Here is a 27,354-nt window from a genome sequence, read left to right as displayed (position 1 = left end):
GTGTGGTTATCCTGATTGGACATTTAAACAGGAGAAAGACCCGATGCAGGCAGTCAAACCTAAGAAATCCACCAAGAGCACAGAAGAACAGACAAAGAGCAAAGGTATGGTGGTCTTGCCATATTTCAGTGAAAGAGTGTCGAGAGTCATGAAATCCTACAACATCTCTACTGCTATGCGGCCACACAACACCCTTAGGAAACAACTGGTGTACCCGGGATAAACGCGATCCGCTTAATGCAACTCAGGCCATTTACAACATTCCTTGCTTGAATTGTGATCTCTCATACGTGGGAGAGACAGGGAGGAAATTTGGGACGCCCAGTTCACAGTAGCAGTCTTCATTCAGTGTTGATAAAGATAACAGAGTTGGTTATCGAAATGTACACAGTAAGTGCAATTTATTGATTTGATAGACGTTTCCCAGCTTGTGAAATCACGTCCAATCGTCTGCATTGACAAGATTCATTAAGACATATATCAGAAGTTGGAAATAAGTACCATAATTCTTTCTTTGCAGTATTTAACACACCAGTGCAAAAAAGGGGGAAATCGACCCACGGGAAATTTATGAATTCGTGTCTGCAAAAAACAAATTACATATAGGGCCTACAAGCCTATTTACATAATTTCCTATGGCCTTACACAAGTGATCATGCTCAAATATAAAACTATAGAGTTTGGTCATTGATATGCACCGTCTAAGTTTTAAAATCTTAAAAATCAGAGCGGCTGGCATCCCACAGGGCCAAAAAATCATCTTAAAAAGAAACTCAAAAACAACAAGAAAAAAAAAAAAACCAACCTAGACCTGATATACACAAATTTCAAATATATAATGCCTTGACATTTTGGAATCAATCCCTTTTAGAGGATTTGTGGCTATAATTTACATATAGATGGAAATAAGGTCAACTTCATGTATACAAATACGGCAAATATAATCAATCAAGGGATTCTATCGTCCCTGCCTTTGACTTAAGCCAAATGAGCATTGTTGTAACCATTCGCAAAACTAGGAATCCATTGGATGTAACCGTTTTAGTCAGGCAGCGGACACCATTTAAATTACATTTTGTAGACTAAAATAGCTTACATAACAAGGTCACAAGGCCCGGGGGGGCACTCCAACTTTGGAGGTGACGCGTATGTAGGGCTGTTAAGACCCCCTTTTTCAGCATCGCTCTCACCCAAAGACCCCATATTTTTTTACGAACACATGCTCTGTCACCCAAAGACCCCCTATTTTTCCATTTGATCTGTCACCCAAAGACCCTTACAAGTTCAATTTGAACAGAAACTTTCATTTATCACTGATTTTGTTACTTATTTTGAAAAAACGATGAAATTTGAAGCCATTTAGACCTAGAAAATCGATTTTCGAGGTTTTTGCGGCGCTGTTTCGGCTCTCACCCAAAGATTCCATTTAAAAAAAGATCATGTTCTCACCCAATGACCCCATATTTTTTACATTTTGCTCTCACTGAATGCCAAAAATCATGCTCTCACCCAATGACCCCATATATTTTACATTTTGCTCTCACCGAATGCCCCTTAGTGCGAAAGTGCCAGCACTACACCTGTATCCATTTCATATTGAAGTGCCCCCGGGTCACAAGGTTGAGCTGCTTGACGATATCGGTTGCTGAAATGGCTGCATGGCTTGCAACAAAACTTTCATAAAATAGTAACCACTGGCAATTCGTTGTATTAATTAAGTGGGACAAGTTAGTGTAGAAGGCAATAAGCTTCAATACTAAAATGCCTCAGAAAACTTGCCTTTAATAGATTATGTAATACTACTAAACAATGAAATAATTTATTAATCCGAACAAAAGTTGAAGGCTATTATACTTTGAAGGCATAGTAGAGTTTGATGATATTGTGGTTAAACATTAACCACGCATTTATGCGTAATGCGTCATGAATGAGAAACCCATTTGCCGCGCAAACATGATGGAATTTACATAAGCTACCACAATGAATTGCTCTGCAAATTTAAGATAAAACATGCTTATTCCCGAACATTCTAAATTGGTAAATTTTTATATACAATTGGCAAATGACAAATGCGAAAAATACAAATATAAATTTCATATCAATGAATATTTTCTACTACTTTCCATTACATACCAACGTCGCGTAGGTGTGCCACTGTAGCATTATTGAAGTTTAAGGGTAGACAAGGTATTGTTGGTCGAAGCAGCCAAAAAAATCGATTTTCATTATCTAGATGAATATATTATTGAAATATAACACTTTCATGTTTTGCAAAAGTTCATTCTACATGTCATATACTTTGAAAACTTGCTTGATTTATTATTGTAATGAGTTACGTTTTACTTGTGTTGTTGTTTCAACCCTCTTTACAACATAACTACAGGACCTACAAAAGTACATCTGTGATATTTGTTTTCTTCTACAAATAGTACAAACTCGCTATGAAAGTGATCAATGCAATCTTGCCAAAGTTCACTACCATACGCAAGATGCTGTGAACTACCAAATCGCAACACTAAAATAGTTGTTATTCCTTAATGTAACTTACATTGGCTGCCATCTCTGTGCCAATGTCCAGTTGGCATGGCAGGGTTCAGCAATAATACAAGCAGCGGTTTTTGTACCAGTTCGTGTCAACCTTTCGGCACTTTGTTAATTTTGTTTAGGGCTAATATGTAAATGAACTATAAATAAATCACGACAGTTCGTGGAATTAACTATCCTTTGAATAAAATACGATATTTTTATCAAGACAAACAAACATGCTTATCAGTCAATCTCTAGCTTCTTCTGAAATGTATATATCCACACGGCTCTTTCTGATACAGTTGGATCTGGATTACTGACATACTCAGACCTGGAGACCATGCAGTTCATAGTTAGCGCGTCACTTTCTCAACTGAGAGTATAGTTGTAAACAATGGTTCAAAGAATTGATTTAAACAGATACAGATGAACGCTCTATAAAGTTTTTTTTAAGTGCCATACACCTTTTTGAAATATGGCGGGTACATAAGGAGAGGGCGTACTTTGATTTGGGTAATCTTTTGTCAGCTGAGAAGCATACAAAATATTACCCAAATCAAAGTACGTCCTCTGCTGTTGTGCCCGCCATACGGGCCGCCATAGACCTACTTCAAAAAGCCTTATAAGGGTTCTGGTCATTTGTATAGTCTAATGCGTCATCCAGTGGAGTAGAATTCTTTTTGACATGTGGGGATGGAGTTGGAAAAAGTTATTACGTGTATTTGAGAGGTTGCGATTTCCACGTGATCATACGCCCGTCTATCTATATTCAAAATCAACCTGGTATCGAAGATTTTGGACGTAAGAAATGAACATGGAGACAACATTGAAAATGCAACTATATATTAAAGACGTCAAGGATAATGAAATAATGAAGGAAAGCTGATTCTTTTAAGAAATCATTGTATAGCAACAGTGAGGTGTGAAAATTTGACTTCATTCATATACAGATTGTCCATTGAAATGCGTGTGAGATTGACCGTATAAAAAATATATAGATCAGTGCGATTTGCCTTTTTGATTCAAACGCATGGTAGTCCTATACGCACGGTTAAAATTGTCATGCAACGCGCGCTTAATTTTCAACACGAAAAAGTAAAGTCAGGATATAATGGAGTGGTCCTTAATCTTCCAAAAATATGTGGCAACCATAATATTTTGGAAGCACTTCGATGACAAATCAAACTGAATTGATCCGAGCGTTCGACATGTTCTGTGTATCAGGGTAATTATTTATGCCCATGTCCACACGGTTTCGTGCAACTCAACATGTTCGGTGATGAGTGCGTCTAGCCGGTCTTTTTCTTCTTTTTTTTTTGTCTTTTTTTCTTTCTTTTTTATCTTTCGACAGCCATAGTGTTACTCTCTATGATTTAGTAACAAATAATACAATACAAAAGATGGCTGATTTTATGTTATACATTTTTTAACATCAAAAATGATCCAACAAAACGAAAACAAACAACACAAAAAACAATGATACAGACAAAAGGACAAGTTTTCCATGTTATTTTCATCAGGTGCAGAATTAGACTACCCCGCCCGTAGTCCACTTGCCCATTCTGCATATACTCTGGATATTGTATTTAAGCTTAAAACTCTGATTTAATTAATGTGTACACAATTGATAGATTTTCACATCTGATCTTTTCAGTCACCCCACACCCTCTGTTTGTTAGCTCCCCAAGTGGACTACTGACTTTGGATTGCGGTCAGAGATGCTTAACACGGCTGTCTATGAGCTTCTATGGATGAGATTGTCGGAAATCTGGCCTACTAAAATTGGCCATGATGTAATGCATCTTTAAATGGATCTGGCTTGTGATTGGTCGCCCAGATCTCGTTATGGTTTAAATCCTCCGGGTACCTATCATTACCATTAATAACTACATGGTACACAAGTATGTCGCCATTGTGTTTTTTATCACTCATACATAAATTCTAGACAGTTCATTGGTTGTTTACCATTTGCCATTTTTATCACCACCCTCTCCGTGTGATAGTCTTTATTATATCACTCATACATAAATTCTAGACAGTTCATTGGTTGATTACCATTTATCATTTTTACTATCACCCTCTCCGTGTGATAGTCTTTACCATCATGTGCTCTGCCGTAGTGCGCCTGCGCCAAGCCGTGCGCTGACTCTTGGACTCGCCGATTTAGTTATGGGGTGGACCCCAAAATGTAAAGTATATCACGGCAAAACATGGTGTTATGTTGATGAAAAAATGTATATCCTACCTTAAATAGTATTTTAGTAATAGAATTTATACATGAGTGATATAAAATATTTGTATACCATCATGTGCTCTGCCGTAGTGCGCCTGCGCCAAGCCGTGCGCAGGGCCGTTCGCTGACTCTTGGACTCGCCGATTTAGTTATGGGGTGGACCCCAAAATGTGAAGTATATCACGGCAAAACATGGTGTTACGTTGATGAAAAAATGTATTTCCCACTCAAAAACGTAAGTCCATTTGCCTAGATTGTAGTTCAAAATAATTTATTATTTACTACCTGGATGAATGATAATCTTCACAAACGTATTTCCTACCTTAAATAGTATTTTAGTAATAGAATTTATGCATGAGTGATATAAAACAAATATTAACTGTCTTAAATTCGTGTAATGGTCGAAATATAATCACTCGGTGAAAGATGTATTGTTCCATTCCACTCGCCGTTCCGGCTCGTGGAATGGAACAATCCATCTTTCACCTCGTGATTATATTTCGACCATCACACTCATAGACAGTTTAAAATATTTGTATAATGATTGACAGTGTGAGTGTTAGGGACTTTGCCCGCTCAATATCCCGTTTAAAATTAAAAGTCCATAGTCTATTTTTAACCTGGAATTTCGCGATTAATAAACTGGCAGATTTTAAAATCAGAATTGTTCAGGGAAGTGCCAATACAATTATGACATTTAATGATATGTTGCATTCAATAATATAAGCCTAGTACGTACACTTTACTTTTACTGTCACTAATACAATTATATAAACTGTTTCATAACAATTTTATACTAGTGTAACAAAATTTGGGCTGAGTAATTAAGACAAAATAGGGTATTTTTTCGCACGGAATTTTGACGGTTAATTTAGATAACGAATTAAAGGAACTGCATGAGTGTGACTGCAGTATGATTTTTAAAAGGACTAGCCTGTGTTTAGGGAGAAGTATGCTCCGCCAATCATTAAACTTGGTCATTTTCTGTGTGGTTTGCCTGAAAAACCTTATGATCTCTTCCCGCAAAATTAATAGGGCTGCTAAAGGACATGTCTTGAGCTTTCCAAATTTTCCTGTTTATTTATCTTTTCGCATGGTGTCAAATCCACCATTTCTGCAATCATGTAAAACCCGGCATTGTTAACGATCAGCTGTTTCTTGATGTGTATTATTTTTATGTTATTATAGTGTTATGTGCCCTGAAAAGTTTTTGGTAGTATGCGCCCTTAGTGTAAATTCGCAAGGTCATCAACTTTGGTCACTAATTAATATTATTTTGTTTGGCTGAAAGTTTTATGATTGTTTTTGGTTGAGGATCATTAAAATATTGATCTAATTGTGTACACAACCAATTTATTTAATTAATAGCAATCAGCAGAATTTGATTATAATGCATTGTTTTGTTTTGATATTTTGAAAGTTTATTAGTTTTGTTGTTTGGATAGGTCATTTTGAAAGACATGATTATTGTAGAACTTAAAAATGTTCTGCAGTGTGACAACATTTCTAAATTTAGAAACTTTTTATTAAGGTCATCACCTGATCTTAATTTATCTATTATTTGTGTGCTTTTTATTAAGGTATACTTCCTCATAAATGTGTTGGAAGTGACAAATGTTTTCATTTTGGAAGTTTACTTGTATTGCAAATTATTTGTGTTTCTTTCCTCAAAAATGCATGAGTTGTTCCAAGTTCAGTCAAGGTTTGTTTATATCAATTTTACCCCAGTCATGCTTTAAGACATGCGCCCATCTCATGTTCTCTGCCTGCCTGGAAACTGATTATGTAATGTGAGTTGACCTTTCCACTTTCCAGTTTCATGTTGCTCTTATTTGCATAGGTCACCCATCTCTTTAACAAGGTCAATGCCACTCAGGGCTGGGTGTTTCCATAACCTGACCACCTTTTCTGACTACCTTTTCTGACTACCTTTTCTGACCACCTTTTTTGACAATCTTATTTGACATTATTTTGATGTTTGCTATATTGTTATTATCTTTACACTTTGCACAATAATGTTGTACCATTCTGGATGTTAAGTGACATAAAATTGAAATTATTAAGTGAAATTTGTTTTGTTTTTCCATACTTCCATGGTTTTTCACAGGGCAGTTAACTTCTCAGTTTAGAGAGGAGACAGCTATCATTTCAGGTGCTGGGTCAATAATCGATAGAGTAAACACTATTACCACTTCACAAGGTCACATTCAGGCCTATGGTCAAACATGCCCTGATAATATTAAGGGTGCAGCATGAATGTGAATATGGGTTTAAGGGTATACGAGGTATTGTTGGTCGAAGCAGATTTTCATTTATCTGAATCAATATATCATTGAAAAATAACACATTGGTGTTTTGCAGAAGTTCATTATACAAATCATATACTTTGGAAAACTTGCTTAATTTATTGTTAATGAGTTATGTACGTTTTACAAAAGTGTTGTTGTTTCAGCCCTCTCTACAACATAACTCAAGAACCACAGGACCTACAAAAGTATATCTGTGATATTTGAATTATTCTACACGCTTGCTATGAATAAGCCCAATCGCCATAACTTTCAGGTTTTTGGGACACTTTGACCTCTGACATATCTGGAGAATTGCTGTAATCATTAATTTATTATTGTAATATGTTATCATTATAAATAATAAAATAATTAATTTATACAATAATCAAATTTTTGGGTTTGTTTTTATTCTAGTAACACGTTTTAAGTTATATTTTGTACGCTCAAAACCCCAATTTTTCTGAATTTTCCCGATAGGTCAAAGGACAAAGTGTCCCAAAACTGCAAATGCATTGCAAACTTCCAATGCCGATTGGGCTTATTGAGCAATGCAATTTTGCTAAAACTCACTACCATTTGCAAGGTGCTGTGAACTACTTTGTTTTCTGCTGCTTCGACCAACAATACATCGTATACCCTTAATTGTCCATCAGACAGACAAAGTCAGAACAGGGAAGTGCTGAGGGTAAACACTAGGGAGCACTCGTTCGAATGAAGTCAGGAAAATTGGATGTGCGTGCAAAATTTTATTTTATTTGTTTTAAATAATTTCATTTACCATGAAAGTGTTGTAGTTTTTAAGTTTCAAGTTTTATTTGAAAATTGTTTTTACATCAGTGTCACTCGATCCGATGGTGCATCCAAGACATTAAATATACAAACAAAACTGTATTAAACAAAACAAAATACTCGACAAGCAAAAGGTACAAATAAATAATCTAAAGTGAGAAAGAAATAACAACCATGTACCCTTAAAAATGTTGTTTATCTATTAACAAGTCCCAGAGAAAACCTTGCTAATTATCACCCAGCATGACCGTCTATGATTATGGCGTAAAACACTAGGATCCAAAACATTCTCATCTATTAGTGCACAGTTCTTTAACTCCAATACATTTGTACATTCATCAATGACATCGGGAAATTGGGGTACAAAAACCTCATACTCTGCAACTTGAGGTCAAATTTTGCACTATGATTGTTTGGTTAATGTTATTGGAATATGGCATTGGGATAAGGCCATTGTGGTGAGCATCAAATATCACAGGGCTCACTGTAAAAGCTGGTCAGAAAAGGTAGTCAGAAAAGGTAGTCAGAAAAGGTGGTCAGGTTATGGAAACACCCCTCAGGGCTTATGGTTATTGTGTGTTTTGGTGATAATTAAATTCGTAGTAGAGAGTATATAAATTAGCATAATGCTACCTATTGTTTTTGACCTGGTATGTTTGTCAGTCTAGCTCTGGTCTCCAACATGCCAGTTCCTTGCTAGACCACCTCCACCATTTTGCTTTAGGACTTTTCATATGAAATAAATATATTGTTGTCAACAAATAGCTCTGTGTCATCTGTATTATTCTTCATTTTATCACCAAGTGTATCGTTTTATATCACCATCAGTTTTTACAATGGAGACTTTATTAAAGAGATTGCAGCAATTGGAAAGCAAAGTTAAAGAACTGGAAAATAAACTTGTGCATCAGCAGCCTTGCAAATGCAAGAATCCAAAGACAGTGAATGTTTCTTCGACTTCAAATGTTTCTACCTCACCTGATAATACACCTGTACCAATAATTGCAACAAATGTTGAGGAACTGTGAAATGGTTTAACGTGACTAAAGGGTACGGATTTGTTACCAGAACAGACAATGCAGAAGACATTTTTATTCATAAATCAGGAATTGCTAAACCGAACCCTAGACACAAGCGTGCCAGTGTTGGACAAGGTGAAATTATTGTCTTTGACATTATCAGTGTTTCAGGAAGGACTTCAGAAGCAGTAAATATAACTGGATGTGATGGCAATTGTGTCACTGGTAGTAAATTACCCACTAAACATGCCAAAACAATTCCCCTAAATCTAAATGGATCATCAGTGTGCAAAAATATACAACTCTCAATATCAAGTTCACCAGTTGAAGTTCTACATGTAAGCACTTCACCCACCCCAGCTGTAGACAAGTGTAGGCCCATGGATTCATCACAACAACTGAATTTGGACATATCAACTCCACCATCTGGGATGCCCATCTCGATCCTGTCGTACTCCGTGCAATTATATTTCTTCTAAGGCAAATGACTATCATCGTGAACCTGAACCACAACGTGTATCATCAGAATCTAAAAACTCTATTCCGGTCTGGAGGACATTTGTTTCACGATTTTCATCTTCGCCACTATAAATATATGCCAGAGATAACATGCTGAACTATAAAATTACAGAATTCATTTTTTATACTGACTTTTGACTGAAAAACCGGACTATAAATTGCTTTTATTGTTGATATGAACTTGGGATATATACTTTCGTTTTGTTTGTGGGAAGAAAAAGTTTGTTTTGTTTGTTTATCTTAATGTCGGTTCAAAAATATGTTTGCAGCTTTGAAGTGATCAAAATTTCACTTCAGATGACTCTGTTTGCATTTTGGATTTATCTTTGTTTATTTGTTTATGTGCACGAAAATGTTTTGGTGTAAAACCACTCTAAAACTAGCCAATTTATAGAGGGACTTAAAAATCCCGGCCCACGCCTCCTTATTTTTTTCGGACCCCCATTCTTTTACAAAATGGTGTCAGAAGTGGGATCCTTGTTGTGCTCGCCTTATTCTTTTACAAAATGGTGTCAGGAGTGGGATGAGGTTTTTTTGGGATAGTATTGTTTTGTTGTGTGGGATGGGTTGGCAAAATGTGCAAAGTGAGATTGTTTGGTATACATTGTGCCATTCATCGTTTTTATACCTTTGGTTATATGTAGAAATTTATATGCTCATTTATTATTGTGTACTGGTCGGTACTGTTATCATTATTTATATTATGTCATTACACTGATCGTTAACTCTTGTTTTGTTTAACCCATTTTTTTAAAGTTACATGATGTGTAGCAGCCCAAATTTTGTTCCTTTTTGTTGGTGTCAGTCAGCCTTTTTATGCCGGGGCGGCATCGTCTTTGGTGGGGGCTCTGTAACAAAATTTGGGCTGAGTAATTAAGACAAAATAGGGTATTTTTTCGCACGGAATTTTGACGGTTAATTTAGATAACGAATTAAAGGAACTGCATGAGTGTGACTGCAGTATGATTTTTAAAAAGGACTAGCCTGTGTTTAGGGAGAAGTATGCTCCGCCAATCATTAAACTTGGTCATTTTCTGTGTGGTTTGCCTGAAAAACCTTATGATCTCTTCCCGCAAAATTAATAGGGCTGCTAAAGGACATGTCTTGAGCTTTCCAAATTTTCCTGTTTATTTATCTTTTCGCATGGTGTCAAATCCACCATTTCTGCAATCATGTAAAACCCGGCATTGTTAACGATCAGCTGTTTCTTGATGTGTATTATTTTTATGTTATTATAGTGTTATGTGCCCTGAAAAGTTTTTGGTAGTATGCGCCCTTAGTGTAAATTCGCAAGGTCATCAACTTTGGTCACTAATTAATATTATTTTGTTTGGCTGAAAGTTTTATGATTGTTTTTGGTTGAGGATCATTAAAAATATTGATCTAATTGTGTACACAACCAATTTATTTAATTAATAGCAATCAGCAGAATTTGATTATAATGCATTGTTTTGTTTTGATATTTTGAAAGTTTATTAGTTTTGTTGTTTGGATAGGTCATTTTGAAAGACATGATTATTGTAGAACTTAAAAATGTTCTGCAGTGTGACAACATTTCTAAATTTAGAAACTTTTTATTAAGGTCATCACCTGATCTTAATTTATCTATTATTTGTGTGCTTTTTATTAAGGTATACTTCCTCATAAATGTGTTGGAAGTGACAAATGTTTTCATTTTGGAAGTTTACTTGTATTGCAAATTATTTGTGTTTCTTTCCTCAAAAATGCATGAGTTGTTCCAAGTTCAGTCAAGGTTTGTTTATATCAATTTTACCCCAGTCATGCTTTAAGACATGCGCCCATCTCATGTTCTCTGCCTGCCTGAAACTGATTATGTAATGTGAGTTGACCTTTCCACTTTCCAGTTTCATGTTGCTCTTATTTGCATAGGTCACCCATCTCTTTAACAAGGTCAATGCCACTCAGGGCTGGGTGTTTCCATAACCTGACCACCTTTTCTGACTACCTTTTCTGACTACCTTTTCTGACCACCTTTTTGACAATCTTATTTGACATTATTTTGATGTTTGCTATATTGTTATTATCTTTACACTTTGCACAATAATGTTGTACCATTCTGGATGTTAAGTGACATAAAATTGAAATTATTAAGTGAAATTTGTTTTGTTTTTCCATACTTCCATGGTTTTTCACAGGGCAGTTAACTTCTCAGTTTAGAGAGGAGACAGCTATCATTTCAGGTGCTGGGTCAATAATCGATAGAGTAAACACTATTACCACTTCACAAGGTCACATTCAGGCCTATGGTCAAACATGCCCTGATAATATTAAGGGTGCAGCATGAATGTGAATATGGGTTTAAGGGTATACGAGGTATTGTTGGTCGAAGCAGATTTTCATTTATCTGAATCAATATATTATTGAAAAATAACACATTGGTGTTTTGCAGAAGTTCATTATACAAATCATATACTTTGGAAAACTTGCTTAATTTATTGTTAATGAGTTATGTACGTTTTACAAAAGTGTTGTTGTTTCAGCCCTCTCTACAACATAACTCAAGAACCACAGGACCTACAAAAGTATATCTGTGATATTTGAATTATTCTACACGCTTGCTATGAATAAGCCCAATCGCCATAACTTTCAGGTTTTTGGGACACTTTGACCTCTGACATATCTGGAAAATTGCTGTAATCATTAATTTATTATTGTAATATGTTATCATTATAAATAATAAAATAATTAATTTATACAATAATCAAATTTTTGGGTTTGTTTTTATTCTAGTAACACGTTTTAAGTTATATTTTGTACGCTCAAAACCCCAATTTTTCTGAATTTTCCCGATAGGTCAAAGGACAAAGTGTCCCAAAACTGCAAATGCATTGCAAACTTCCAATGCCGATTGGGCTTATTGAGCAATGCAATTTTTGCTAAAACTCACTACCATTTGCAAGGTGCTGTGAACTACTTTGTTTTCTGCTGCTTCGACCAACAATACATCGTATACCCTTAATTGTCCATCAGACAGACAAAGTCAGAACAGGGAAGTGCTGAGGGTAAACACTAGGGAGCACTCGTTCGAATGAAGTCAGGAAAATTGGATGTGCGTGCAAAATTTTATTTTATTTGTTTTAAATAATTTCATTTACCATGAAAGTGTTGTAGTTTTTAAGTTTCAAGTTTTTATTTGAAAATTGTTTTTACATCAGTGTCACTCGATCCGATGGTGCATCCAAGACATTAAATATACAAACAAAACTGTATTAAACAAAACAAAATACTCGACAAGCAAAAGGTACAAATAAATAATCTAAAGTGAGAAAGAAATAACAACCATGTACCCTTAAAAATGTTGTTTATCTATTAACAAGTCCCAGAGAAAACCTTGCTAATTATCACCCAGCATGACCGTCTATGATTATGGCGTAAAACACTAGGATCCAAAACATTCTCATCTATTAGTGCACAGTTCTTTAACTCCAATACATTTGTACATTCATTGAATGACCTTTGGAAATTGGGGTACAAAAACCTCATACTCTGCAACTTGAGGTCAAATTTTGCACTATGATTGTTTGGTTAATGTTATTGGAATATGGCATTGGGATAAGGCCATTGTGGTGAGCATCAAATATCACAGGGCTCACTGTAAAAGCTGGTCAGAAAAGGTAGTCAGAAAAGGTAGTCAGAAAAGGTGGTCAGGTTATGGAAACACCCCTCAGGGCTTATGGTTATTGTGTGTTTTGGTGATAATTAAATTCGTAGTAGAGAGTATATAAATTAGCATAATGCTACCTATTGTTTTTGACCTGGTATGTTTGTCAGTCTAGCTCTGGTCTCCAACATGCCAGTTCCTTGCTAGACCACCTCCACCATTTTGCTTTAGGACTTTTCATATGAAATAAATATATTGTTGTCAACAAATAGCTCTGTGTCATCTGTATTATTCTTCATTTTATCACCAAGTGTATCGTTTTATATCACCATCAGTTTTTACAATGGAGACTTTATTAAAGAGATTGCAGCAATTGGAAAGCAAAGTTAAAGAACTGGAAAATAAACTTGTGCATCAGCAGCCTTGCAAATGCAAGAATCCAAAGACAGTGAATGTTTCTTCGACTTCAAATGTTTCTACCTCACCTGATAATACACCTGTACCAATAATTGCAACAAATGTTGAGGGAACTGTGAAATGGTTTAACGTGACTAAAGGGTACGGATTTGTTACCAGAACAGACAATGCAGAAGACATTTTTATTCATAAATCAGGAATTGCTAAACCGAACCCTAGACACAAGCGTGCCAGTGTTGGACAAGGTGAAATTATTGTCTTTGACATTATCAGTGTTTCAGGAAGGACTTCAGAAGCAGTAAATATAACTGGATGTGATGGCAATTGTGTCACTGGTAGTAAATTACCCACTAAACATGCCAAAACAATTCCCCTAAATCTAAATGGATCATCAGTGTGCAAAAATATACAACTCTCAATATCAAGTTCACCAGTTGAAGTTCTACATGTAAGCACTTCACCCACCCCAGCTGTAGACAAGTGTAGGCCCATGGATTCATCACAACAACTGAATTTGGACATATCAACTCCACCATCTGGGATGCCCATCTCGATCCTGTCGTACTCCGTGCAATTATATTTCTTCTAAGGCAAATGACTATCATCGTGAACCTGAACCACAACGTGTATCATCAGAATCTAAAAACTCTATTCCGGTCTGGAGGACATTTGTTTCACGATTTTCATCTTCGCCACTATAAATATATGCCAGAGATAACATGCTGAACTATAAAATTACAGAATTCATTTTTATACTGACTTTTGACTGAAAAACCGGACTATAAATTGCTTTTATTGTTGATATGAACTTGGGATATATACTTTCGTTTTGTTTGTGGGAAGAAAAAGTTTGTTTTGTTTGTTTATCTTAATGTCGGTTCAAAAATATGTTTGCAGCTTTGAAGTGATCAAAATTTCACTTCAGATGACTCTGTTTGCATTTTGGATTTATCTTTGTTTATTTGTTTATGTGCACGAAAATGTTTTGGTGTAAAACCACTCTAAAACTAGCCAATTTATAGAGGGACTTAAAAATCCCGGCCCACGCCTCCTTATTTTTTTCGGACCCCCATTCTTTTACACTAGTATATATTTTGATGTAATAAATATCAGTATAATTTCGAGTTCAACTGAATGCTTTCATCATGATTAACATTAATAACATGCTTTTATTTATCAAAAATAGACTATGGCATAGTCTAGTGCAGAATGAGAAAAAAAAAAGTTTAACAAATAGGAATTGCAAATAAAAACAGATTGGCATGCAAAAAATACAAAAAAGGCTTTAAAATCTTAACTATCAGGGCTGCCAGCATCCCAAGAGGATGGGGGCAAGACTTTTCACATAGGGACAGCTTCCTCTTCTATTAGGGAAAAAAAAGTTTGTTTCCTGTAGCGCGCGCATTTCGTTTTTGACGGCTTATTGTGCGAATTTGAATTTTTTTACAAAGAAAAAAAAGAGAAAATACCCCGGAAAAATGGCAAAATTAGTAATTATAAAATACTACTGGAGTAAACATTTACAACAAACGAGCATAGTAAACTACTGCAGGTTGAAAGGGGGGTCTTAAATATTCTTGAATATGAGGAAATATTTTTTTGTGTCGGACAAACCCACTGTAAATTCCCATTCCAATTTGCAGCGAAAATGTTGTTTTGTTTTTTGTTTTTTTTTGCCTTATCAAAGCTGTAAGCTCCAAAATAAAAGCTATACAAACATCGTATGAAGGTTTTACAGGCTTATGATTAAAAGCATCGAGAGCCCTCAGTTTTCTTCACTCCGAAGTTTCAACAGACTGGGGATAAGAAAGAAAACACTTTGTTTCGGGCTGTATAGTGTTTTAAACAGGGGTGTGACCGTGTGATTTCCTCTTTTCAGCTGATTTTTGCCAAAATTTCCGTATTTTCAGCCCATTGGCGTTTTTACGCTGATTTTATGTTGTTTTTCAGAGTTTTAAGTAATGTTCCTAGCTCTTTTTTGGTCTGTGGCCTCTCACACGGTCACACCCTGTTTAAAACAACTATATAAATCTTTTTAATACACCTAGATCTAAGCTTTAGGCCCCCGGGTTTAGGCCCCGGTATTAAAGAGCCTATATGTTTGTCACTAAATTTTCATTATTTAGGCCTATAATTTTATCTAGGCCCTATTTTTTTTGTCTGGTTTTACATATAAAAGTATTATCATTTCATAGGTTAGTCATTTGTTTGTTTTATGGGCTAAAAGAGCACTATAAAATCCAAACCCACAAATTTGGATGTTCTTGTTCAAGTTTATTCAGGCCTATGCACTTTATACGAGTTTTGTTTTTATTTTCCGGAAACCCGGAAGATGACGGAAGCTGTTCACACTTCTCTACAAGTGCAGCTATCTCACTGTGTACACAGAAGCTCATAGTCACCTCCGGCATTCAGAAATGAACAACCTACAAAGATGAATTACCGTATACGGTGATAGGGCTATTCAGAGTAACAAGATTGATGGCCGAGATTCACTATTGGTTGATTATTACGGACGTATTAAAGGTAAGGAAAGAACGATTGAAATTATTATAATAGCAAAAGGAATTATAACTGCAGATGCAACGTAAATATCAGAACGTAACGTAGTATTAAACATACAGTAGGTCCTATCATGCCTCTATACCGCACAACATCTTTTCGACAGACTGAGTCATACCGAAACCATTACATCTACCATGCATATCAATGCATCATACAGCCCCTGGCTGAAAAGAAAAGTCGTTGGACGATGTGACCCATATATACTAGTCGTTATAGACCTAATGTACGTAGTGATGGTATACAAAATGGACTTTAATACATTATAGAAGTCCAGCCAAGAACACCCCTCTCCCTTCAGTCTCAGGGTGCGGGGGAGGCAATGGAGGGACTCGGTTTTGCTTGGCTTACTACATATTGCCCGGGTTTATGCTAAATGTAATAAATGCATGGTAACGTGAATTTCTGGATGAAATCCAACAGAGCAAATGAACCATTTTGGGATCACTAGTTGACCCCACTCCAGGACCCCATGCATGTACTTACAGGAGTAAAGTAGATACTGATTTTCATATTTATACCCAGTCTATAATTATAAATATGTAGGCCTATGGTATAAATTTGGTGTGTTGGGACAACTCACTTTCTGCACCCAGTTGTATTTTCTGGACCAAGTTGCACTCACTTTCAAACATCCCATTAGTACATGTAGTGTAGCCAGGATTTTGGTACGAGGGGCAAACTCAAATTTTCATCCCCATTTGTCAATTTTTGTCCCATTTTAAGCCCTTTTAAGGACACTACTCTTTGACCCCCTATTTTATTCCCCCCGCCTCCTGGCTATATTATATACCACTGCATCCCATGTTTTAATCCATGTTATACTTATGAGGGGCGGTCAATAAGTTTATAATAAGTTTATAGAACAAGGTACCGGTACTTGAAAGAGTACTAGCTACATTCTTTCTATCTCACTCTTGAACATAGTCACTGCCGGAAGTCTTCTGATTGCTCCATGAGCCACTCTTCAGCATTGATCACCTACAAACCTGATATTATGAAGGTAGGACTTAAACTTCTAAAATAGGTTTCACAAACTGGAGGCCATGCCTGGACCACAAAATGGTTGCTTTAGTTTTAAAATTGACCCCTCTATCATGAATGGCAGCTTGACCACAGATTATATAAGCATAATCTGTGGCTTGACAAACTGAGAATAGGGTACATAACACAATCAGAGAACAGTCCCATTCCTACCACCACCCTTTTTCACTTGATGATTGTTCTTTTATTTGGCAAATGATCTGTCATCAAGACTCTCCCTGAATCTCAGAAAACAGCGGTGATTATAATATGATATCTAGGTTTTTGAACTCTCAACATTACTTGAAGTTGCATATAATCTGTAATATTTTCACCTTTTGGCAAAATAGATTTTGTGTTTTAAAACAAACTAAAATGTAGTATGCACATTCTGACTTCACATGACATAAGTATACATATCTTATTTCAAAATAAAATATTGTATATAGAAGTGCTGATGTATCATGTTATCTCTCATTCCCTTGACACTTGTGGTGTCATATCAGCACAAATTTACACACAATATGGATTATACAGTTTTTAACAAAGCCAAATGGTTGCAAGGGGATTTTGTGTTACTAATAATTTTTGTAGGAAAGACCACAGCAATGGGGATACATACAATGGCAGCATTCAGGAGGTTGTGTTACATATAGGCCTATGCCTATAGTATAGCATTACTAGTAATGAAGAAAACATGTGAATTTTTCAGTGACAATCAACAAAGTGCGCCTAAACATAATAATGGTGAATGTAACTTGTAGTGAACATAGGGTTTTATATCTGAACTGAGAGAGTAGAAAAGGGTATATTTCAGGTGGATGCAGTGGCATAGCCAGAATCTTTTCCAAGGGACCTAACTTAGGCCAAGGGGAGGGGTGCAAGAGTACTTTCCGGGGAAGCAATTAGAAAAAATGGTCCAAAAAGGCCCAAAATTTAAACTTTCTGGCACCAGCATCCGACAGACAGGCAGTAGTGTAGCCAGTAGGGGGCACCCTGCCCTCCCCCCGGAGACAGAAGAGTGCAAAATGGATACAAGAAGCAAGGGAGAAAAGAGACAATACTGATGCCCCCCCCCCCCTCCCGGACTGACAATGCTGGGTCAACTACGCCCCTTGCCCCTGGCTACACCACTGGATAGATGGCATATTTACATTCACTAGCAACCAATTATTTCTATGTGATTTATTTTCTGTATTTTTTAATTATCTAAAACCAACTAATTCTAATTTTCACCTTTTTTTCTTTCTAGAATGGCACTTTGTCCAGTAATGAATGACAGCGGAATGATGGGAGTTAACACCAACCATTACATGATTGTGTTATTTCTTACAATATTTGTGGTGAATATCACACCCAGCTATCAACAGTAAGTCATTTATAATATAGGCACATGGCAACCGCACCAGGGGATGTTTTTTTTCTCTTTTCCACTGAGCACATACTTCGGTGCCAGTGCTTTTATTTTTTGTTTTTATATACAAAAGAACAATTAAGAAAAATCACAAAAAATCACAAAGAATTACAAACGCAGCATTAATTACAAAGTGTTACTACATTTTAAACTTAAACAAAATACAAGAGCATACTCAAAAAATCATGTTATCTGAAAACCAGTCTTTAAAAATCAAATAAGATACAGTACATGTACTTACATGCGTGGAAAAAAAAAAAAAATTAAAAATCAAACCTCCATTTTTTGAAATGGGCAGAAAGTTTTCCCTTTTTTGGCAATAAAATACTCGGTTTCTCTGTTGTTTTTAATAAAAGCCTTACAGCTCAAAAAATTAAGCTTCTTTTTTGAAATTTGCAAACATAAATATAATATTTTATACATAAAATTAAGTATGTAATGAAATTATCTTTACTAATCCCAAAGATCATATCAAAATTTGAAATGGAAAAATCAATATCGTGTTTATCTTGAATAATTTGAACAAAGTTATCCCAAATAGGTTTAACATGCTCACATTCACAAAAGATGTGAATGATTGATTCAGGAAATTTATCACAAAAATCACAAAGTGGGGAATCTTTCCGCTTAATTTTGAATAAAAATCATTAAAAGCAATTGCCTTATGGAAAACTTTGAAATAAAAGGAACGGAGCCTTGTATCGATAGAACATTTAAAGTTACGTAAATGAATTTCTTCCCAGTCCGTTTCTTCATGGCCATTATCATCAGAATCTTTTTCAACAACAGTTTCCCAAAAATCAATACGACTCTGTGGCATTATAGTGCCTGTCAAAATAGAATAAGAAAACCTTGGAACCTTTTGAGCCTGAAGAAGACCAGAAATAATATCATCAAAGATGTTAACATTATCAGCATTTGAACCCCGAAGCCATTTAACTGGGAATACATTTCATGAGAAAATTATATTTCCTTCTGTCTTGATTTGAAATATCAAGTCCAAAACCAATTCTTCAAACAATTTACTACCTGGTAAGTGAGGATCTAAAAAGTCGTTAATATACACAATACCCATGTCACACCACTCATCATAACAAAAATACTTCTTGGTCTTGGACCTAATATTTCTATTGTACCAAAGACATTGATTAAAACCCATGTCAGAAAAATTCTTATTATAAGTTTGTTGACAGGCCCTGTCACGATAAACATACCAAGTCCTGAGAGAGTCAGCTAATTGAGTACAATCAAGTTTATTAAGGAGACTCTCAGGAGCATATGATTTCCATAATAAATCACCATACTGCTGATCCATTTTGTGAGCTCAATTTTTTCCAAAAATTATTAAAATCATTATCAAGAAGTAATTTAACCCAAGCCATTTTTTGTGCCAAACAGAAATTGTATGGGTCAATCATACGAAGACCACAATAATCAAAATTATTACAAAGATAAACTCTTTTCACTCTATCATTACCACCATTCCAAATAAATTTATAAAACATCTTATCAAGTTCTTTGAAATAATGTTTAGGGATCCTAATACATAAAACCGTAAATAAATAGAGAAGCTGAGGTAAGAGAAGAGTTTTTATGACACATATTTTCCCGATCATAGAAAGATTTCTTGCACGCCAACAGTTCAAGATCCCTTGAATTTGCTTTAACTTAACTTTATAATTAAGATCAAACATACAAGTACTTGTAGATCGGGAATTAAGAGAAAACTCTATACCCAAAGTTTTAAATTGATTTCTCTTCCAAGTAAGACCCTGCTCGCTAAAAGGAAAATTTGAAGACCCTTTTTGGATCCAACCCAAATAGCCTCAGATTTAGAAAGGTTAATTTTACAACCAGAACAATTTGCAAATTTATTCAAAGTAGCAAAAAGGTTATCAAAAGAATCTTGAGACCCATCCAAAAAACATGTTGAGTCGTCAGCTAAAAGAGAAATTTTCAACTCATCATCACCAATAGGAAAACCTTTAATATTGTTATTTTGACGCACTGCAATAGCCATCGTTTCAATAATTAATAAAAATAAATATGGTGAGACTGGGCAGCCTTGGAAAATTCCTTTTACCATATCGATTGATTCAGTTAAGAATCCATTATTGATAACATAGCTCTTTCTACAAGAATAAATAGTTTCAACCCAGGAAATAAATTGCTCCCCAAAATTAAAATGTTTCAGGACGTGTAATAAAAAATCATGACTAACACTGTCAAAGGCCTTTTCAATATCAAGGAGCAAAATAGCACCAGGAATTTCATTCGCATCGGTATAATCAATAATATCTAAAATTAAACGAACATTATTACCAATATTCCTTCCTTTAAGAAAACCAGATTGATCAGAATGAATAAGGTTATGAATACATTTCTTCAACCGAGTGGCCAACACTTTAGCAAAAATTTTATAATCAACTGTCAGTAAAGAAATTGGTCTATAATTCTTAATATACAAGATGTCTTTATCTTTCTTAGGCAATAATGTTATAATACCATTTCTTTGAGACATTGACATAAAACCATTTTCAATTGAGAATTTGTAAGAGTTAAACAACATGTCTGAAATATCTTGCCAAAAACAATATAAAACTCAACCGAAACCCATCCATTCCGGTGTTTTATTCTGTTTCAATGAAAGAAGGAGTCATACAATTCTTTCTTTGAAATTGGACGATCAAGAATTTCCTTTGATTCGGCGCTCAATTTAGGGATGTCAATACTCGAAAGGAATTCCTCAATAGCATCGTTGTCAGTAACAGTTTTAACAGAGTACAATTTATGATAAAAGTGGTGAATTTCTTTAATAATGTCAGATTGAATAGAAACAATGTCACCATTATCATCACCAAGCTTATAAATACATTTCTTTTCACATGACCTTTTTTCCAAGTTACAAAAATATTTTGAACTTTTTTCGCCTTCCTCCATCCATCTAGTTCTTGAACGAATGATCAAACCTCTTGTTTCAAAATCTAAGATTTTGTTTAATTCTGTTTCCAAAGTTTCCAACTGAGAAACTAATGATTCGTTGGATGGGTTGTTATTAATCTGAATTTTAACCTTTTCAATATCATCCATCAATTTTGTTTTAGCACCTTTTCTTTCCTTTTTTTTCCTTACACAATATTCAATACATACACCAGCAATAGTACATTTTAAAGAGTCCCAAAGAACATTTGGGTTACAGTCAGAATTTTTGTGAATGTCTTTAAAATCCTGGATTTTCTTTTTGACCAAATTAATGAAATCGACATCATGATGTAAATAATTAGCACCAGGGGATGTTTTAGGGTTAGGGTTTGTAACAGCATGTACCTCTGAAAATATTCATTAAAAAATAGTCATATAAAATACGAATATTTATAACATAATTGTATATTCATTTAAAATGTACAAATTTTGAATATTCATACATTTCAACATTCATTAAAAATTTGGCCAGAAATAAAAAAACAAATCGGTGTGTAAAAAAATTGATTTTGGTTTCTTATTATAAATTTTTAGCATGATAACTGCTATACTTTTGCATTTGGAAGAACCTCAGCAACTGAAGTATCATTTTAAGGTTGGTTGCAGTTATGGAGGTGGGTAGTGGGTAGCGGGTATCACTATTTTGGCTTTGGCTAGTCACACAAAAAGAGTGAACAAGAAAAAAAAGGAAAGGAAAGATAATTAGTGTAATTGTTACGACAGAGAAAGAGAAATCCTTAGGAATATTCAAATGTGTGATATAATTCTAATTCAACTATTGCTAAGACTAAGCTGGGAAGTCTAAGTAATTAGGGCTATGTGCAAAATAGAGGGCAAACCCATAGCATCCCAGCAAACACAAAACGTTTTCGACATCATTCACCAAGGTTAGAAAAGGTTGCCAGAAAACGTTTAAATGTTGGGTTATATAAAGGGTATATAAAGGGTATAAAACGTTTTCATAACATTCAAAAACATTTTTGCCAACTTTCTGCAAATATTCTAACATAATGTTATTTGAGTGTTGAGAAAATATTTGGCAAAAAATGCTGGCAAACAATATTTTACAATAACATTTTGAAAACTATGCCATAGTCGATTTTTGATAAATAAAAATGTGTTATTAATCATGATGAACGCATTCAGTTGAACTCAAAATTATACTGATATTTATTACATCAAAATACTAGTATAAAATGGTTATGAAAAAGTTTATATAATTATATTTGTGACAGTAAAAGTAAAGTATATGTAGGCTTATATTATTGAATGCAACATATCATAATGGCATAACTACAATGGCACTTCAATACTGAACAATTCTAATTTTAGAGTTAAAAATCGAATATGGACTTTCACTTTTAAGCAGAACTTTACCCCGGAACTTCGTTCTCTAAAACACACTGTCAATCATACTTGTTTATCTATCAAATCTAACCACAAGACTAAGCATGGTGGTTGGGATGGTGGTACAATACGCACTAGCACAAAAGCGCCGCATTCCATAGATAGTTGTGTACCATGTATAGTTAATGGAAATGGTGCGTGTCGGGAGGATTTAAACAATAACGATATCTGGGGGACCAATCACAAGCCAGATTCATTTAAAGATGCATTACATCATGACCAATTTTAGTTAGGCCAGAAATTGGCCTATCTCTCCCGTGTCCCGAGTCCCGTGTTAAAAATGTTATCCGCAATCCAAAGTCAGTAGTCCACTGTACTTGGGAAGCTAACAAACAGAGGGAGTACGGTGACTGAAAATATCAGATGTGAAAATCTATCAATTGTGCACAAATAATTGAATCAGAGTTTTAAGCTTAAATGTAATAGCCAGAAGCACAATTGGCAAGTGGACTACGGAGAAATCTATGTGTTTACATACATAACATTTTAAAATGTTTTTATGACCTTTATATAATGTGACATTTAATGTTATTAAAAGTTTTTACCAAAACAAAAAAATCCAAAATATAACCTGTTTAAAATGTTTTATGTTTGCTGTGATTGGGCCTGTAAGCAGGCTAAATCATCGAGTGGCTTGAGCGAATGGTAACAAATTATAGGCCTCAATATTAATTTCTAACAATGGTGTTCAGGCCCTAACCCCTCCCCCAAACAAAAATTTTTTGTTACCAAAAAATAGTTTTTTTTATGCCTTTTGGTCAAAAAAGAAGGTCCAAATTTTGAAAAAAAAGGTCCACTTTTTCAAAATCAGCCTCACCAAAATAAATCCTGGTTACGGGCCTGATAGTGTTATAATCTATTTGTTTAGAAATAAAATGAATACCCGGTCTATAATTATAAACAGTAACACTGCTAGTTTTCAAGCTAAAATCGCAGAAATATTACAAAAAGCATTTCACACAAGGAATTATGGGTAAAGAAATTTGTCATTTAAAATTTTGCATCAAACATTGCAATGCTCAGTTATTATAACATAAACAAAATGTAAACACTCGTTAAAAGGCCTGATATTTAGTATATGAAAAAGTGATATTTATAGTTAGCAAACTTGTAATATTTGCTTAGGTTTATATTGATACTTCTTTTGTAATCTGTGGTCTTTTGAAATGACAAATTATGTAATATAACTGCTTGTATACAGCCAGCAAAATAATGAGTGTACCAGTTATGTTCACCCCTGTATATCCTAAACAAAAACAAATATGTCAAAATAAAAACCAGCAGCCAATACTTATACCCTTTAGCTCTGATTTTAAGACCTCATTTGTTGAAATTGGTTGAGAATTAAAGAAATGGTGATCAAAAATCCACGGAAGAAACAAAATCAATAGTTGCATTTCAATGTTCTAATCAATGGAAAGCATGGCAATACGCTGGCGAAGTTATGTAATTATTTGGATTAATTACCATAGCAATAGGTGAAAACAATTTTGAACATATCGCGCTGCACTACAAGCAGGTTACACTCATCACCTGTGTATGTCTGCAATCATAGATTGAATACAATACTGGTCTTTTCAAAGATACTAATCTTACAGGTGCAAGTAATCAGCATGATATGGTTCAATGAAGAGGTACCGCGTGAACGTATCAGTGCAGCGCGGTATATCCAAAAATTTCACCTATTTCTATGGTAGTTAATCCGATTATTACGTAACTTCGCCAGCGTATAGTTCTCTTCATCGAGAACCCTTTGTGTACAAATCAATAAAGCATGCAGAGCAAATGGCAACTTTTGAATTTGCATCTTCCTTGTGATTCCGGATTGTGTCTTTATCACTTGACAAATTTCAACGAATGAGATCTTAAATCTGAGCTAAAACATGCAGCTATTTGTTGCTGGGTCTGATTATGACATGACTGTCTTTGTTTATTATATACGGGAGGACCTACCGTATTATACGAGGTTGAAAATAACTGGTACCTTAATTATTTTGCAGTCTGCATAGGTTTATTTTGTTCATATATATATTGTGGTGTACATAACAATGTATGTTAACTACAAGGTTAACGCTACTTCCTTTTTATTAACAATGTTATTCCAATAATAAAGGAAATAATATTGAACTCAATGGAAATATAAACACGGCACATGATATGTTAACTACAACATTAACTTAACTTTCTATATATTAACAATGTTATTCCAATAATGAAGGAAATAATATTTAACTAGGTGGAAATATAAACACGGCACTTGTTGCTTTCAATATGTGAGCATCCACCACTAAGGCAATAGAAACAAATTAGTTTGATCTTTCGATCGATCATCGATGCTTGGTCGATCCTTGTTACTTATGAAATCAATTAATTTACTATTGTTAATTGTTATTAAAATAGTAATTTGTACATGTAGTGATAGTGGCCAATATAAATTTAGCATTAATTCGGATTAATTAGTTGATAATTCATTATTAACATGCATCGATGGTCGATCCAAAGATCGAACAAATTTGTTCCTGGTGCCTAATGGGGGCTGTAAATATCAGCAGAGCTTGTTTTGAGATATGGCCAATTGAACCTCTAAAAAATAATAGGCAACAAAGTTGATTTCCCAACTCTTACTGATTTTTTACTACCTTGCTAACATGCAATTTAGGAACATGTAATATATCATTGTAAAGCTTATTTTGAGGAGAATTTGTCAGTTTAATAACCCAAAAAGTAAAAATGCCAACATTACAGCCATTTGTGGTGGATAACATAACAAAAGAGGTTACAACCTATGCAATGCTGACAAATTGTCCCAGCTTTTTGCCAGAACTTTGCCTTCCAGGGTAGTCCCATCCCATTTCTTATTAGTTTATTGAATAGTTAGTTTATTTTCATATTACCAATACCTGCCGAGGGTTGTCCTGCTAACTTAATTCATGCAGCCCCTATCATTGTTTTTATATACCATTGTGTTGATTTTTATGAAATTTTATCCCTTTTATAATTTTTATTTACATGACCTATTTACTACTGTGTGATAAATTGTGTTTTGAAATGTGTCAAGTGCAATATTACTTTTTTATTGTTGTATATCATATATTTTTGATGTGTTTTAAAATTGTAAGTTTTCATGTAATTCAGCCTTAGGGCTGTGATATGAAATACAAATTAAACATTACTACTTCTACTACAGAGGCTTCCATGATAGGAATCCAATAATTGGGTCCATAAGGTTTCAATGGTATGCCATCAGATTTATTTTGATTTCAATGCGAATGGCGTACCATTGATACCATATTGCATAACAAAATTAAGTAAATGTTTGTTTATTAAATTTCAAGTGTTCATGGTATACTATAATCTACCAAAAACGTTGACAACGTAAAGAAATCAGCAAGTTTAAAAAACCCACCTCGGCTCACTTTTTGAAACTTGGTCCCATTTGTAAAAGGTATTAATTTAAACTTCATCATATTTATATAAATTTAAAACATTTCCAGAAGTGTAGTAGGCTTGTAATCTTGTTGGAAACGCTGTATTCTGTTGAAATAAAATAAAAACACTGATTTCCTGTTGGTATTCAAAATGGGACCAAGTTTCAAAAAGTGAGCCGAGGTGGGTTTTTTAAACTTGATTTCTTTACGTTGTCAACGTTTTTTGGTAGATTTCTTTTCTTTTTATGAATGTAACCAAGTAGATCCAAGCTTGGAAAGTCATCAGGTTTATACAAAGTGCTCCATAAAACGAAAAATAGATGTTTGAAGTTGCTGTTCATGATTTATGACAATAAATAATTAAACAAAACTTTATCAGTCGTTTATTTTTAAAACTTGCTCAAATCACGCAGCGTGACTGAGGCGTACACAATGATCAATATATATTTTAATATACTTTAATTATTCAAGGCAACGTAAATATGTACAGAAAATGTAAATATAAACAGCACACACCCAATGTTGACAATGCCAGAGAGATACGGAGAGTAAGTCCGATTTACTTCCAAGTTGGAACTGGTAAATGCGCATATATTTAAGCCTATACTACGGAAGCGTCTAAATGCCCCGACTAGGCAAGATAATCGTGTTTGAATGTTTGTGGTTCTTTATAGCCCTGCGGGCCAACCTAGTTGGATATGCCTATTAAGCGGCGGTTATCTGCGATCTTTCGTGGTTTGTGGTTTTAATTTCCCTTATCAAGCACTGGCCTCTATCGGGAGCTAATTTATAGTTTAAGCTTGTTGGATATCCATATTTCGTGGTTTGTGGTTCTTCGTAGCCCTGTGGGGCAATCTAGTTGCAAATACAAATTTCGCGGTTTGTGGCTCTTCATTTCGTTTCATTTCGTTTATCGCGGTTTGTGGTCTTAATTTATTGGATATCCATATTTCGCGGTTTGTGGTTCTTTATAATCTATAGGCCTGTGGGCAATCTAGTTGGATATCCAAATTTCGCGGTTTGTGGTTCTTTGTAGCCCTGCGGGCCAACCTAGTTGGATATGCCTAGTAAGCGGCGGTTATCTGCGATCTTTCGTGGTTTGTGGTTTTAATTCCCTTATCAAGC

The 27,354-nt window shown here is 34.8% G+C and overlaps 1 protein-coding gene across 1 annotated transcript in view; it reads left to right on the top strand.

Moving 5' to 3' along the window:
* Positions 1 to 15,760: 15,760 nt before the first annotated feature.
* Positions 15,761 to 27,354, top strand: part of LOC140154593 (uncharacterized) — a 28,351-nt gene continuing 16,757 nt past the window's right edge. Inside the window, exons 1-2 of the mRNA XM_072177162.1 lie at positions 15,761 to 15,939; positions 18,251 to 18,367. Of these exons, the coding sequence (XP_072033263.1) occupies positions 18,252 to 18,367 (116 nt within the window). The 5' untranslated portion in view covers positions 15,761 to 15,939; position 18,251. The remainder of the gene's footprint in view (positions 15,940 to 18,250; positions 18,368 to 27,354) is intronic.

The sequence above is a fragment of the Amphiura filiformis genome, chromosome 1 (genome assembly GCF_039555335.1).
Source record: "Amphiura filiformis chromosome 1, Afil_fr2py, whole genome shotgun sequence".
Classification (NCBI taxonomy): Eukaryota; Metazoa; Echinodermata; class Ophiuroidea; order Amphilepidida; family Amphiuridae; genus Amphiura; species Amphiura filiformis.
The sequence above is the reverse complement of the archived record's forward strand: the minus strand, read 5'-3'. Positions and strand labels throughout refer to the sequence as shown.